Source organism: Lygodium microphyllum, chromosome 8 (assembly GCF_053477565.2).
Source record: "Lygodium microphyllum isolate KBCC chromosome 8, Lygodium_microphyllum_v1.1.10, whole genome shotgun sequence".
Classification (NCBI taxonomy): Eukaryota; Viridiplantae; Streptophyta; class Polypodiopsida; order Schizaeales; family Lygodiaceae; genus Lygodium; species Lygodium microphyllum.
In genome coordinates this window covers 89,716,425-89,732,553 of record NC_141142.1, presented here as the reverse complement: position 1 = coordinate 89,732,553, position 16,129 = coordinate 89,716,425, and the positions used below count along the sequence as shown (strand labels likewise).

General features: G+C 40.6%; 1 protein-coding gene across 2 annotated transcripts; it reads right to left on the bottom strand.

Annotated features, from left to right (window-relative positions):
- Positions 1–6,043: 6,043 nt before the first annotated feature.
- On the bottom strand, positions 6,044–11,487 carry LOC148032579 (putative methylesterase 15, chloroplastic). Of its 2 annotated transcripts, XM_087683220.1 has the most exons (6): positions 10,974–11,487; positions 10,772–10,878; positions 9,584–9,835; positions 9,335–9,478; positions 8,796–8,912; positions 6,044–7,539 (listed from the first exon to the last, which is right to left on the bottom strand). In XM_087683220.1, exons 2-6 carry the CDS (start codon positions 10,856–10,858, stop codon positions 7,255–7,257), a joined length of 885 nt encoding a protein of 294 aa, XP_087539346.1. In that variant the 5' UTR covers positions 10,859–10,878; positions 10,974–11,487; the 3' UTR covers positions 6,044–7,254. The 2 variants fall into 2 exon arrangements, with proteins under 2 accessions (XP_087539346.1, XP_087539345.1); XM_087683219.1 differs by having other exon boundaries at positions 6,045–7,539; positions 10,772–11,486.
- Positions 11,488–16,129: the final 4,642 nt, after the last annotated feature.

The following is a 16,129-nucleotide window of genomic DNA, read 5'->3' as shown; positions in this document are numbered from 1 at the left end:
GAATTAGCCTAAAAATGCTAGTCCTAAAAAATAGGGATGTCATTCTAAAAATAGTAAGTTCTGTACTCTGACTGTGCTTACTAAATTTGGTTGTTTCTATTCTTGACAGTATTCAACCCAAAAAGGAAGGCCATAGAGAAGAGACAAGTGTCAAGACACTTGTCACACAAGTTTCCAAGTGTCCCATGTTAGATATGATCAATGCCCCACCCTCATTAGGTACTACCAATGATCCATGGTGCTCAAAGTTGTAAGGCCCCCATTATGAGGAGAAGCCAAGTGTGAGCCCGGACATTGGTGGAGTCCTGACTTGTATATCAGATGAGGTCTATGTGACCGGATGGCAAAAAGGTGACCATTGTGGGTCTAATCTTTGGGTTAGACAGAGTGGTTAAGCTGGTAGCAACTCGAGGCACATTGCATTGAGTTGCGTAGTAAGGGAGTTAAAAGGGGCCCCTATTGTGGGGTCCGGGGGCCGCGGAAGCGGCCCCTGGCTGGGGGGTCCCAGGGGGGCCAGCGGCCCCCCTGGCGGGGGTCCGGGGGCAGCGCCCCCGGCCCGATGGTAAAGGGAATATTCCCTGGAATATTCCCTGGCCGACTAGTGGAGGCTCATATGGTAGGTCGGTCAGCAGGCCGACCTAACGACCTACGCGGGCTATAAAAGCTAAACCCCTTCGCAGCCATCTGACACTCATCTTTCACCCAGTCAGAGTTGTTGTTCCAGCTAGCCTTAAGCTCTTCGCCTATCTTCTGTCTAGATCGCCATCTAAGCTTCACTCAGTGGAAGCGCACGGGTGGACAGAGCCATCTTTGTATCAGTTGTTTGGAGTTAAAGAATTTTACCGATTCTCCTCTTATCTGTTGTGTACTCTCTATCTCTTTCTCAGATTCTGTTCGCTGCGCCGTGTAATATTTTACATGGTATCAGAGCCCAGGGGGCTCTAGAGATCGGAGAGCGTGCAAGAGGCAAAGGCTTCAACAGCAAAGAGAAACGATGTCGACTCCGGGAAGCAGTTCTGGCGCATCAGGAAGCGGTGCAGGAGGTGGTGCTGCTGTACCGGCTATTCAAACACTGAGGATTCGTCCACCAACCTTCAGCGAAGGCAAGTTAGATGGTACAAACTACACCTTGTGGAAGTTCAAAATTACAACTATCCTTGATTCTTATGAGCTTCTGGAGACTGTGCTGGGGACTGACGCAGAACCACAGCCTACCCCCGACCCATCAAATCCTAGTGTGATGATTCCTCCGAATGCAGATCTTCTACGAGCTTGGAAACGAAGGAATGCAGATGCATTGTGTGCCTTAGTTACAAGCTGTTCTGACAGTGTTTTGACTCTGATTCAGCATACAACCAAAGCGTCAGAGGCTTGGAATGTACTAAGGAGTCAGTATGAAACACGAAACCAAACAAGGATTCAAAACTTGGAGAATCAACTAGCAGCGGAGAAGTTTGCTGAAGGAGAGACGGTTGAAGCATTCATCACTCGGATTAAGAATCTGCGCGACCAGATGGCTGGCGCTGGGATACAAAAGACTAGCGAAGAGCTAGCTCGGAGGTGTCTTCGGATTTGTCCACAAAAGTTTGATGGACTAGTAACTGCCCTTAATACTCAGGTGAGACCTCAAGCTTTGACTTTTGAGGAGTTTTGTGCATTATTAATGGAGGAGGAGTTGAGGCTGAAAGCCCGAGAAGGAAGCAACAATGGAGATGCTGCATTCTCTGCCAATGCAAAAGGCAAAGGTGTTTCCTCCACCAAAAATGATGGTGACAAAAAGAAAAAGGGCGGCAAGAAGAAGTTTCAAGGAGAGTGCTTCTACTGTAAGAAGAAAGGACATGCAATTGCAGATTGTCGTGTCAAGAAGGCAGATGAAAAGAATGGTACCCTTAAAACTAAAGGGAAAGAGACAGCCAATACGGCTGAAGCAGAGTTGGAATTATTCATGGCGACCATTGAGGAAGTGTGCTCCTCGGCGCAAGAAGAATCTACCACTGACTCTTGGGTGTTGGATAGTGGGGCCTCCCGTCACATGACCAACAAGAAAGGTCTATACAGTTCTATGCAGCCTCTACAAGAATCCATCACTGTGACGGTTGGAAATGATGCTAAATGCCCTGCTGCGGGCACAGGTACTATTTCTTTTGTTGCTGCAAATGGTGAAGTAAAAAAGCTTTCAAATGTGTTGTATGTTCCCGAAATCAGGAGAAATCTCTTATCAGTTGCTGCCATAACTGATCTTGGTCATGAAGTGAGGTTCAAGAAGACAGGTGCAGAAATTATTGATAGTGCTGGCACAATTGTTGGCAAAGGAGAAAGAAGGAACAACCTGTATGAGCTAAGTGCTCTTACAGCCACCGCTGGAGTGGGCACAAGTAAGCTTTGGCATGAAAGGTTTGGACACATCGGATTTGTAGTATTGAAGGAGATGCAAAAGCAAGGTATGGTTGCTCACCTACCTACAATAACTGAATTGAAGGAACCATGTGAAGCTTGTATGATGGGCAAGCAACAGAGAAAGGCATTTCCACAAGAAAGCAAGAATAGAGCACATGCTCCTCTAGAGTTGGTGCATGCTGACTTGTGTGGTAAGATGCCTACACAGGCCTTGGGGGGATCTTCTTATTTTATGTTGATTGTCGACGACTACAGTAGGAAGATGTGGGTGTACTTCCTTCGTGATAAGGCTCAAGCTTTTGGTAAGTTTAAAGAATGGCTAATACTTGTTGAGAATGAAACAGGGAAAAGTGTGAAGAAATTTAGAACAGATGGTGGTGGTGAGTTCAACTCAAAGGAGTTTGAAGGCTTTTGCAAGAGCAAAGGGATCAAGCGTCAATTGACGACGCCTCACACACCTCAGCAGAATGGTGTTGTGGAACGCAGGAATCGTACCATTGTGGAGATGGCAAGATGCATGCTAAAGGGCAAGGGATTGCCTAACCATTTTTGGGCTGAAGCTGTTAATACTGCAGTCTACATTCTAAATCGGAGCTACACAAAGGCTCTCAAGGGAAAAACACCTCATGAGGCTTACACTGGTAAGAAACCATCTGTTTCACATTTCAGAATTTTTGGATGTGAATGCTATGCACATGTTCCAGATGAGAAGAGAAACAAGTTACAACCAAAAAGCAGAAAATGTATCTTCTTGGGTTATAGTGATGAGCAGAAGGCTTACAAGTTATATGACCAAGAGGCAAAGAAGATCATCGCGAGCCGTGATGTGGTGTTCAAGGAGGAGCCGCATACAGTGGAGGAGGAGAAGGCAAGGTCTTCCACTTTATCATCAAGCGAAGAAGTAGTCCACTATGAACCTGTCCCGAGAGCTATCCCTATCCTTAAGGAGGAGGAAGCATCATCTTCAGATGATGAGGAAAAAGTTCACCAACCTGACATCACCCCACCGGAAAAGCCATTGCCGCGCTGGGTGAAGCAGCTCTATGACCACAATAATCCTATGCCTGCATCTGTTGAGGAGAAGGCAGACGGACCAAGGAGGTCTCAGAGAATAGAGGAGCAAAGGAGGGCTTCTGCTCACATAGTCAACATGGCCTTGATGGTTGAGATTATGAGAGAAGTAAAGGAGCCAACTGACTTAGAAGAAGCACTTGCAGATCCATCATGGAAGGCTGCTATGCAGGCGGAGTATGACAGCATAATGAAGAATGACACTTGGGAGCTAGTGGATCGGCCAGCAAAGCGGAAGATTATTGGCACCAAGTGGATCTGGAAGGTAAAGTACAAGGCTGATGGTACCTTAGAAAAGTACAAAGCTAGACTGGTTGCCCAAGGATTTTCACAAGTTGAAGGGTTTGATTTTCAAGAGTCATTTGCCCCAACTGCCAGAATGACCACTATTCGCACGGTACTTGCAGTGGCTGCCCACAAGAAGTGGCCAGTGTACCAAATGGATGTTAAGTCAGCGTTCTTAAATGGTGACCTCAAGGAGGAGGTGTACGTGGCTCAGCCACCAGGGTTTGAGGCCCCCCATTCTGAGAACAAAGTGTGTAAACTGAAGAAGGCATTGTATGGGCTGAAACAAGCCCCCAGAGCATGGTACCAGCGGATAGATAGGTTCTTTTTAAACCTAAACTTCAAAAGATGTGCCTCAGATGCTAACTTGTATGTTTGCAGGGATGGTAAAAAGTCTGTAGTGATTGTCCTATATGTGGACGACCTTCTTATTACAGGTGACTATGAAGATATGATCAACCAAACTCGAAAGGCTTTGAGTTCTGAGTTTGAAATGACAGACTTGGGCTTGCTGCACTATTGTTTGGGGATTGAAGTCTGGCAAGAGCCAGGAAAGATCTTCATCTCTCAGAAGAAGTATGCATGGGAGATCTTGAAGGCATTTGGCATGACCGAGTGCAAGGAGATAGCTACACCTATGGAGGTGAATGCAAAGTTATCCGTCGAGGATACATCAGCATTAGCAGACATTGGGAGGTATAGGAGGTTGGTCGGCAGTCTGATCTACTTGTGTAACACCAGACCAGATATCAGTTTTGCTGTTGGTGTTTTGAGCAGGTTCTCAAACAAACCTCATGAGAGTCATTGGAAGACTGGGATGCGGGTGCTCAGATACTTGAAGAAAACTCTTGACTATGGTATCACATACAGTTTCGGAACTTCTCTTGTGGGGAACTGTGACTCAGATTGGGCAGGAGACATTGATTCCAGGAAGTCAGTTTCTGGTTATTGTTTCTCTTTGGGTTCAGGAATTTTCTCTTGGATTAGTAAGAAGCAACCAACAGTGGCATTGTCTTCTACCGAAGCAGAGTACAAGGCAGCTTGTTTTGCTGCATGTGAGGCCGTATGGTTGAGAAGGATTCTATGGCATATGGGAGTGCAGGATGAAGAACCAACTGTGCTGAGATGTGACAATCAGAGTTGCATCGCCATTGCCAAAAATCCAGTGTTTCATGCACGCACCAAACATATAGAGATCCAGTATCACTATGTGCGTGATTTGATGGAGGATGGGATAGTGGAATTGGTCTACTGTCCAACAGAGGAGAATGGAGCAGATATCTTCACCAAAGCACTTACGAAGGATCTGCTTCAAGTTCATCTTCAGAGACTCGGCATTGGGCCGAGGAGATAGTTCACCTATGGGTGGACATTGAGGGGGGGTGTTAGATATGATCAATGCCCCACCCTCATTAGGTACTACCAATGATCCATGGTGCTCAAAGTTGTAAGGCCCCCATTATGAGGAGAAGCCAAGTGTGAGCCCGGACATTGGTGGAGTCCTGACTTGTATATCAGATGAGGTCTATGTGACCGGATGGCAAAAAGGTGACCATTGTGGGTCTAATCTTTGGGTTAGACAGAGTGGTTAAGCTGGTAGCAACTCGAGGCACATTGCATTGAGTTGCGTAGTAAGGGAGTTAAAAGGGGCCCCTATTGTGGGGTCCGGGGGCCGCGGAAGCGGCCCCTGGCTGGGGGGTCCCAGGGGGGCCAGCGGCCCCCCTGGCGGGGGTCCGGGGGCAGCGCCCCCGGCCCGATGGTAAAGGGAATATTCCCTGGAATATTCCCTGGCCGACTAGTGGAGGCTCATATGGTAGGTCGGTCAGCAGGCCGACCTAACGACCTACGCGGGCTATAAAAGCTAAACCCCTTCGCAGCCATCTGACACTCATCTTTCACCCAGTCAGAGTTGTTGTTCCAGCTAGCCTTAAGCTCTTCGCCTATCTTCTGTCTAGATCGCCATCTAAGCTTCACTCAGTGGAAGCGCACGGGTGGACAGAGCCATCTTTGTATCAGTTGTTTGGAGTTAAAGAATTTTACCGATTCTCCTCTTATCTGTTGTGTACTCTCTATCTCTTTCTCAGATTCTGTTCGCTGCGCCGTGTAATATTTTACATCCCACCACTTGTCACATCTCATGACATGTGGCTGGACACTTGTCTTGTGCTACTCCACTTTCCCCTTTTGTACTAGCTCTCCCCTCTCCTATAAATAAGAGCTCGTTTTTCTTCATTCATCATCATTTTTCTTTGCTGTAAACTCATGTGCAGCACCCACAGATAGCCAGAAACTGGCCCCATCCATCCCCATCATCATCCCCCACTTCTCCATTATCAAATTCCTCCATATTCCCTCTTCTATCACTGTTGTTTTACAGGACAGCAAGCTTGTAAATTCATTACAACACCTCCTCCTCGAGCTCTTTCTTCCATTTTAGCTACAAGAAGCAAGCCCTATCCATGTACTGCTGATCAACAATGGAGAAAGGCTGAATTTCCCTTTTTCTTCTCTCATACTGTAAAGAAATCAGTTCTTATCATTGCATAATAGATAATGCATGTGTGTTTGTACATCTTTGCATGATCTTGTGAGAGTGAGAATTACTTCTTCTCACTCTCAGGTTGATTGTAACTGAGCTCTTCCCTAAGGGACTTGGGTTGAGCAGAAATGCATTCCTTCGGGGGGGGTTGCCCATCTTCAACCCTCAATCTTGTCTCCATTACTTTTACATTTTCATGGCTGTAATTTTGTGAGTAATTTTCATTTTCAGCTTTAAGTGTTCATTCTCTTTTATATTAAATCTCGAAAACAAGCAAATATCATAATTGTTAAGCATACTACGTTGTTCGGGGCGTTTACAAAACTATAATAGAGAACTCAAGCTCCAAACAAAATTACAAGCTCAAAAGAAAAATTTGCAAACAATATTATGAGAACATACAAAGGGAAGCATACTTTGAATCTTTGAAGAAGAGGCTTCTTTTGCTACTATAAAAGCTCCTTCACATCATCTTATTGCCTCCACTTTTCATGTGTGCACATGCATGTGCATGTGTGTATGTGCCATAAGTTCTATGTCATGTGTGACTTTCTTCTTGTTTTTAGGAAAGAACTACCAAAATTAGAGCACATGTAATTTTGATTTGTTTTGCATTTACAATCAATTTTAGATGCATGTGAAAGGTTGGATTTTTGTATACATTTATGTAAGTGTTAGTTCCTCCTACATATCTAGATGTTTATTCATAATCTTACACGAGATGGTAGATGTAGCTGTAAATGCTCTTTTGGCAATTGTGTTTGTGCTTCCATTTTGTTACAATGTATGCTATTTGGTAAATGTCAACATTCTTACATCCCAACTCTACATGAAGAGAATTATTGTGCTCACCTCTATCCTTATAAACATGGGGTTTGTCTTCTTTTAGAGAAGATTTTTCATTTATATAGTTAGACAACATAACTATTTGGAAGAGTGATATTACATATTGGATGGTTATTTTACTTTTTAGAGGTTTGATCTTTGGCTATGGAATTAAGAATAGTAGAAAGGGCTTCTGGATATGAAAAAAAGGAAGAATGGTCACTATTTTCAATAGTGAACACATCATTTGGAGGATTATTTTGTATTATCTGTGCTTGCAGAGATGGTGAAATTATATGATCCATGGTTGTCTTTATGTAATACCGCTTGATACTACCATATCGAGTTTGAGTTAATGTCAGATTCTGCATAATTGGTCTATAAGGTGTGGGATTCAATAATTTGAACGAAAGGTTTATATCCTGCAAAAAAGCACCCATTATTTATATATTAGTCTATTTTTTAGGTCAAGTAGTTTTTTTAAGACCAGGTTAGCATGCCTTTGTCAAAATCAAGAATCATTCAAATTCTTATTCAAAAATAAAATATCAACTATATTTGCACAACATACTTATTGATTAAACCTTGTACAACCCAAACAATTTCCTTGAATAAGAGTTGAGGGGGGTCACTCATGAATTAAGTCCTCACTACGATATCTTTATGCTAAACTAATATTGACCCTTAGGAATACATGGTCAATGTTCTCCATACAATTAGCATGCATCTTAGTAAATGTAGCACCAATTTTCACTTTTAAAAATAGAATCTCATGAAGGCATAAGTATCAAAATTTCTCAAATGTTGGTTGAAGGTATATGCAAAGTATAAAAATTGAACTAACATTTGTTGTCCCACAACTAGATTAGAAATTTTCATGGACATACTACTTGTGCATAGAGTCTGATAAGTATTTGTAGCAACCCAATGTTATTTAAAATTACTAAGTAATTGTGAAATTCTAATTTGTTCTAAGTAAATACATTTCATTAAACTATGATTGGTCTATGTACATTTCTTTTCCTAAACAAATGCTCTCTCTACTTAAAAAATGGACTAACCATCGAAAGTTATGGTTGAAATTGATATATCATTATCTTTTTCCAATGTTCTATGGCTACCTTACTGTTTGGAACTGTAAAGCTTACTTCTTCTCTCTTTGGAGGCACATAACAACTAAGAAAGTGTAGAAGTCTTTGGTACTTGTTAATAATTCTTGGTTTTCTATATATGTGCATGTATGCATATGGATGGGTGTATGCTTGTGCATGCATTAACACACGAGCATGTAGAGTACATTTGAGCACTATCATGCTCTTTCAAGACATGCTTCGTACTTTACGAATAATTCTTAATTTATTGATATTTGACCACATGAGTCCATGATATTAAGTTTTTTTATGCCCATAAGCAACCTAAAGCTACATAACCTAGATGATGATATGTCTCATACAAGCTAAAATTAGTTGTGTGTCTAGATGGCAACAAAGATCATTGTAGGCATACCAAAGAAAAGCAAAAAATGCAACACTTGCTTTTTATTTTCTTGTAGTGTACCTTGCATAAGGGAGAGGTTTGTGAGGAAGTATTGACCTTGAGTTAGATTTGTTTTAGTTGGTTAAGCACATTGTACATTACATTAAGATTCCAACTTAAGTACTAAGGAATACATTCTTACCTCGATTGGGCTTTTGTTATAAAAGAATTCCGCTGCTTTTGCAAGATTTATATAAGATGATGTAGGTCCTGCTGAAGAACCGTTTGCATAATTGAAAAGGAAAACCCCACCTTGGAACTAGACAATTCACAAAGTTCCGAGAGAAACATCAAACAAGCATGATCAGCTAAAATGATGATGATGATGATGATGGGATATGACACAATGACTCCACTCAATTCTAATTATCATCACAATAATTTCCATCACATGAATTAGGGCCATGATAATCTCTACAACCATTGCAATCATATTTCAGCTAGTTTCTTATTTAGTTCTTACGATCTCTACCAACCTTTCATTAACCATGTTCATTTCATGACAACATGCCTAGATTATTTGCAACATAAGCACATCTAGATTCATCACCATGACCCATGACCATAGCAAAGTTAGTTGTGATGTGCTTTTCATATGTGAAATGAGTGTCATAAGAATGCAAAAAAACATGAAAACCATTACTATGCCCTTTGTATAAATCTTAGACTCATGTGTAGCACCTGCAAATCTTCCATTGGTATAAAGTTTTGACCGTTCTTAGGCATAAAGGCAGAAAGGAATACTGCCTTTTCTATTTTACTTGGAGAATGCTCCATTGCATAGGAGATGACACCTCCTCCAAAGCTGTGCCCAACAAGTATAACCTAATTTACTAATAATCAAACAAAAGTGATCAAATACATATTCAAAGGGTAAAATAAGGGCTCCAAACAATGAAAGTGCATTAAAAATTAACAACCAAATCAAACCTTTTCATTAACACGTGTGATATTCCTTTCTAAAAAGTCTATCAAAGGCTTCACATATTGTGCTATAGAAGTGACTTGGTCTGCCACCGCTTTGTTGATGCCATTTGATGTCAGATCTAAAGCAGTCACATTGTTTCCATGTCTTTGTAAAATAGTTATAACCTTGTACCAGCACCATGCCCCATGACTTGCACCATGGATGAGTACAAAATGGTTGCTCGTTCTTCCATTTTGAGCTCCATCAACTTGTACCTATTTATTTAGCATAAACATAAATCAATATTTAATTTTACTCATGGCACTAGGTTAGAATGAAGATGATTGTGTGCTACAAGTGGGGATAATGGAATGTATTTCCGTGGATGCAAAGCATATGTTGATATTGGAGTTGTAAAGATGATATAATCATAATCAACTCGCAGTTGATGCAAAGACTAGCACTTGATATGCTAGTTCAAACATGTAAAGCATTTGCTTTGGTTCGCTTTAAGAGGATAGTTGTGATGGCTATATCGTGTCCTAATAACATATAATATACTGCACAAGGTACCCTAGGATGCTTCCCCTTGAACTATTAGTTGAGAAAGTGGGCAAGGGCAAGTTGGCATTATTCTTGGTGTGGTGTGGAGAGGACAGCTCGCAGGGCAAATGATCTACCAAGTCCCTTGTCCCCAATGACCTTAGGAAGGAATTGTATGTTCAAGTGGGGCTTTTATTGAGCAAACCATGTAAATATATGTATCCCATTAAGTAAAGCATTTAGCGCGACTTGAACCAACGACCACCCCAGAAATATGAGCACGTGTTTCCACGGTTTATACTTTTATACTAGGCGCTCCGCGCCTAGACTCACCCCGGCGCGAAGGCGAGCGCGATTTTTGCCAGGGGGGCGGGTGCTGGACGCGTGGCAGCCGCCCAGCTCTCCTTAACTAATAGTATAGATTGGTATTTGTTGGTTACAAAAATGAATAAAAGTCATGGCAAGATAAATCTAACAAGAAAATGATCTAAAACTACGGCAGGGAGCTTATGGCAGGAGCCCATTGAAGAACTCTGCAAGCTGTAATAGCCTTATTACTGTCGCCGTCATCGGCCCACTGGCAACGAGTTATAAGGGGCTCATCGTCGTGGAACAAATCAAAATAGTAAGTAACAACAGTCTGAGTAGCAGTCGTTTCGTGAACTCACAAAGGCGAGGTTGATGAGGATGACGACGGAGAGCAGAGTGGAGAGGAGGCGGCCCGATCCATCACTCATGACGCCGGACTTATCCATCAATATTGTGTTGTGATGATCTGGGGAATCATATTGAGTATCGAGAGAGTCGACGATTTATGAACTACACACAGTGATTCAGTTCATACATCTATAATACATGTCTTGTTCTTACCGCTCGCCTCGCCAAATATACAGATAGATGCGCGCGTGTATGGTGATCGCACAAGCGCAACTCAGCACTCCAAATAATATCGCCTCGCCAAATATATGGGTAGATACGTGTGTGTGTGTGTGTGTGCTTGGGTTTGGTAACACGTGTCACAAACCAAATCAATCGTTAAAATCATATCGTGTGAGCCTTGATGACTTTGGCCGCATATTTCTTATCATCATCATAAAGACCCATAAGAAGAGTTGTATTGTATGGGAGATATGATATTATGCATTAAGACCATTATTCTAGTGCTAGTCTAGCTCATAGTGTTGGATCAACCCCTCAACAATGCATCCAACTCTACATGATGTTCATCTAGATAGTTTCTAAGCTTCTAGATAGTTTCTAAGCTTCTGGTGCAAGAATCCAAGGAAGGATGGTACAAGAGTATTGAGGAGATATATCACATATGACATTATGGCAAGGTGGAGGCCCTTGGTACACACACACATGCACAAACACGTACATAAGGGTGGGGGAGAGAAAGAGAGAGAGAGAGACCGGGGGGGGGGAGGGGGGAGGGATTGTTGTTATGGTGGTGGGGGGTGGGGTCAGACGTACATGTAGACATGAGAGAGAGAGAGAGAGAGAGAGAGAGAGAGAGAGAGAGAGAGAGAGAGAGAGCTTCCAATTACAATAAGGAGGGACACAATTAGATGAGAGTCCTTGAATACATTGTTAATATGAGAGAGTGTGTGTGTATGCGTAAGATCACTCACAATTATAGTAACAAGGGTCATAGTTAGGTGAGAGTCCTTGAATGCACCAACAATGAGAGAGAAAGAGTCATTGAATTCATCATCAATCAATGATACATACATGTCTCTTAATTCAAAAGCCTAGTCATGTACACATGTGCACACACACACACACACACACACACACACACACACACACACACACACACACACAATGCATCACACATATTTTTATTCCTAATATCAAGTATCTCACAAGTATATTCAACTCAGTGCATATTGTATTTTTGTAACACAAACAGATCATACTTGATACAACATTGAGTGACCTTCCAATATAAAATATGGAATATGCATGACTAGCTTTTTGAATTCTCTTATGGAAACCAATGGAAGGGTTTATAACTCTTCACAAATTTCTTATTTGTGTCCCTTTCTCTTTTGAAAATCCCATGTCGAATGATACCTTGAGTGCTTGCATTGTTGCACTTTGATGAAAGAAGCTAGGATTTCCTCAATCCCACTAAATTGTGCCATCCATAGGAAAAGCTTCAGTCTATCACAAGAAATTATATAGTTTTGGCAACTTATACTTAGGTATGATAATTTAAGAGGCATGGCTTTGCCCATGCTAAGTTATCACATAGCATTCCTTTGGTTGTAACAAAAAGGACTTTGAACTTATAACAAGACCCAAAATCAGCTATTGTCTCTCTATTTAGAGTGAGACTATGTAAAAATTAGTTCTTATTATTAGTTTTAAAAATATGATTGATAAAAAGGATTAAGTAAATATACGAGTGGTTTATGAGAAGAGAAAATGATCTCTACATATAAAATCATTAAATGCTTTACAAGAAGAGAAAATGATGTCTACATATAAAACCATTAAATAGAGAAGAACTCTACATGTGAATGCAAGAAACTAAAAGCAAAAGTTCTTACAACCACCCAATTGAATGATTGAAAATCAAAACCCTTTTAGCTAGCCACTTGACTAATTCTTTCTTGTGAAGTTGACTAATTCAATACAACATATCACGTGTTGCCACATTTTAGAAAAAGCTTGAAATATTGGTCTAAATCACTAAAAGTAACATTGTGTCTTTATGAGCCTTGATGACTTTGGCTACATATGCCCTATCATTGTGACAAACATCCAAAAGAAAAGTTGTTTTGTATAGAAGATATGACATTGGCCATTATTGGATTGTTTTTGTTTGCAAAATTTTTCTTCTCCAGTCATGAGTAAATCCATATGATGATACTTGTATGAGTGACATGTGATGTCAATTGTTCTAAACTCATTAGGAAAAGTAATTTGTGTATTTATTGTCTGCTCAAACACATTTTTTTCTTGATACAGGTGACCAATCTAAAGTGGTATCACTTGAAAGCAAACATTTGAGATATTAACATCATATTTTCACTATCCACATGAAATTGATTTTTACTCAATGTATGCCAAGGCCCAAGACGAATATACACATGTAACTAAAACCATTGTCTATATTGAATAATGGGAAGGTATGAAAAATATTTTCTTATTTATACTCAGATCAATTAAAAGTTTTTTCTATTTTATTAGTCACCTAATCTTTTACATGATTGAGGAATGCTTCCACGAATCACAAATCATATAATTATTGTCATTTCACATATCGAAATCTAACTAGAAATACTTTTGTTTTATCACATACAAGTCCCAGTAGCTTTGTCACTAGCCTACATCATGATAGTGACATTTCAAAGATAGGTCATTAGAGTTTGAATTATTTATCATGCACACTTAGTCAATCCCCCTCCCCCTTGCTTTGAGGCATGTAAATAAACAAGCTATAAAACTGAATACTTAATCGATAATTACAGAGTTTCCTAAAGGAGGTAGGCTACCAAACTATAATTTTCTAATATATATCATGAGTAATTTCTGAATATAGCTACCCCAAATGTTGTGCTACACAATGAACATGTTGGGACCATTGGGCACACTCTTATTCGTTTAAGAGTTTGAATGCGCATATTGTAAACTAACTCTCATCTAGTCACTCACACATGGATTGAAACAAATCATTGTATCAAGAATGGAGTCACATGCCTCCTATTAGGAAGGTTGAGAGCCCTAGCTCCATGATCCAAGTGAGCACTCCATTGCCCCTCTATCCTCTACAACCCTTGTCATGTAGCAAAAGAAAGCATATGGTGGGAATGAGAGAGTACTAGAGAGGAGGCTAGATGTTTCACTCTCCTTGTCCCTCACCTCTCACTCACTCTCTTTCTCTCAATCTTATACTCTTGCACACACACACTCTCTCTCACAAGGCTTTAGCAAGAAAATAGAGGAACAAAGTTGGCACACACATTAGGAAAAAAATGAACTCAGAAATGGGCCTTTTAGCCCCTCCTCTCTCCTCCTTAAAACAAGAAAAAGAGGAGAGAAGAATAGTAAAATAATCCTCCTCTCTCTCCACTTTTGCAATCTCATTTTGCCTTTTTTATATTATCTACAAAGGTATACTCAGATTCCTTCCCTCTCCTCATTCAAGAAGTCTTTTTCAACCAAATTTTATATTAAAAAAGGAGTTAGTTACGAGAGTGTGGTGCTTCGTTTTCAATGCAAAATGATTAGTGGATACGAGGTAATTGATTTTTTAATCGAGAACAAGGAAAATGAAATTTCGGAAGTTCCTTTTAAGATATTTTGGGGATTTTTTATATCCTAGCTTTTGGTCAAAAAACAAACCAACTAGTCAAATTTCATGTTTTTTGGAGGCAAAATAGAAATATTTAAAATACAAAAAGTCTTGGACATCTCTACCCTCTGAGCTATTTCCTCCCGTATCTATACTCTCTCATGGATCTATTGTGACCTCTTCTCTATGTTTATGCAACCTTCATTAATAGAGTGAATTACTTACACCCTCCTTTTCCTTAGCACCTTTGTGTGACTCTCTGTGCATCTCCACTCTACCTCTTGTGAAAACCAAGTAGGCTCCCTATTTCTATTAATTGTAAAATGAATACAGGAAAGAAGGAGCTGCATATTGAGATAGAGATTGAATATGCCCCATTATTCAAAAGAGCCTAGTGTACCAGTGTCAACCCTCAGGTTTTGTAGAGTTACAGCCAAATGGGATTGAACCATGTGGATTTGTGGGTTGATGGAGGAATCTACCCAATTGACCCCTTAAACAATAGACCTCCAACTTTCTCAGGAATCACAAATTTGCTGAAGTATGTGTGAGAGGGTGAAAATGGGTTACTTGGTTATACTAGGCGGCTCAATGATCAGGCATTCAAAGTATTTACAACTTGCCAAGAAACCATAGAAATTTGCCATGATGTGATCGCTGCACATCAACTTCGTATACAACAGCTCATAGGACAAGTGGTACAGCTGAATGATACTATAATTGAACAAAACAATCAAATTATATCAATGCAGGACACTATCCATGACATTGGCATCTCATATGAGGGGGCAAAGGCACAATTGGACAACTTGAGAAAGATCAACAACAAGCTAACACAGCGCAAATGAAAGAAGAAGCCAATCAATGAGTTAATTGTGAATAGTGGCCAGTGGAAGCGATGTATCAAAGCATGTAAGGTAGCTCAGAAAGAGAACCTAGGTGAGAGTGAGGTTGGATAGTGTATTAGTAGATTGCTGAAGGCAAGTACATTAGAAAACACTTTGAGCAAACCTAAGTTTAAGGCTATGAAGGAAAAGGTGATTGAGTGCACATTAAAAGATGTGTCAAATGAGTTCTCAGCTGTGGATGCACAATCTATTTCTGACAGGGCTGGCATTAGCACAACGACTTACTCAAAGATATTCAAAGGTGTGAAGATTGGGTTCCGTCGTGTGCTAAAGAGAGATAGAATCGTGCCTCTTCCTCAACCTTCAAAGTTAATAGAGGCCCGATGGCAACTTAATACAAAGGTTTTGGAGTTGAGATCCCATGCATGTTCAATGTGTGGAAACACTAAAGGTTGGGACCAAAAATGCATATGAGGTGAAGTTCACCGAACTCAACAATTACTATTTAGATTTGAACAAGGTGCACTCGGCAATGGTAATATACTACAATATGTTTGTTGAGGAATGCAATGGTAAATTGCAGTTTGTTATAAAATTAGATGAAAGTGATGTCGTCAAAGGAGTAAAGCTTGAAAGAGTTAGTGTAACTCGGATGAATAGAGCTTTACAATTCGACAAGAACAACCCAGGGAACTTTAGTGTTCAATCTGAGTGCCATGTGTGGTGGCTCGATGCATTTGAAGTTCCTAAGGAAACATTTGAGGTGCTACAACTATTCTTTATGCACACAAGCATTCCAAGCATCATTGATAATCAAGAACATGGTGAGATGCTCTCGGTTGAAGGGTATGGTCAAATACCAAAAAATGATGGAA

Excerpts from the sequence above, each read along its gene's own strand:
- LOC148032579 (XM_087683220.1), bottom strand. The coding sequence starts at position 10,858 with ATGGATAAGTCCGGCGTCATGAGTGATGGATCGGGCCGCCTCCTCTCC. Across the intron at positions 9,836-10,771 it reads TCCTCATCAACCTCGCCTTT|GTACAAGTTGATGGAGCTCA; the intron begins GTGAGTTCACGA and ends CTAAATAAATAG. Across the intron at positions 9,479-9,583 it reads TCACACGTGTTAATGAAAAG|GTTATACTTGTTGGGCACAG; the intron begins GTTTGATTTGGT and ends TTAGTAAATTAG.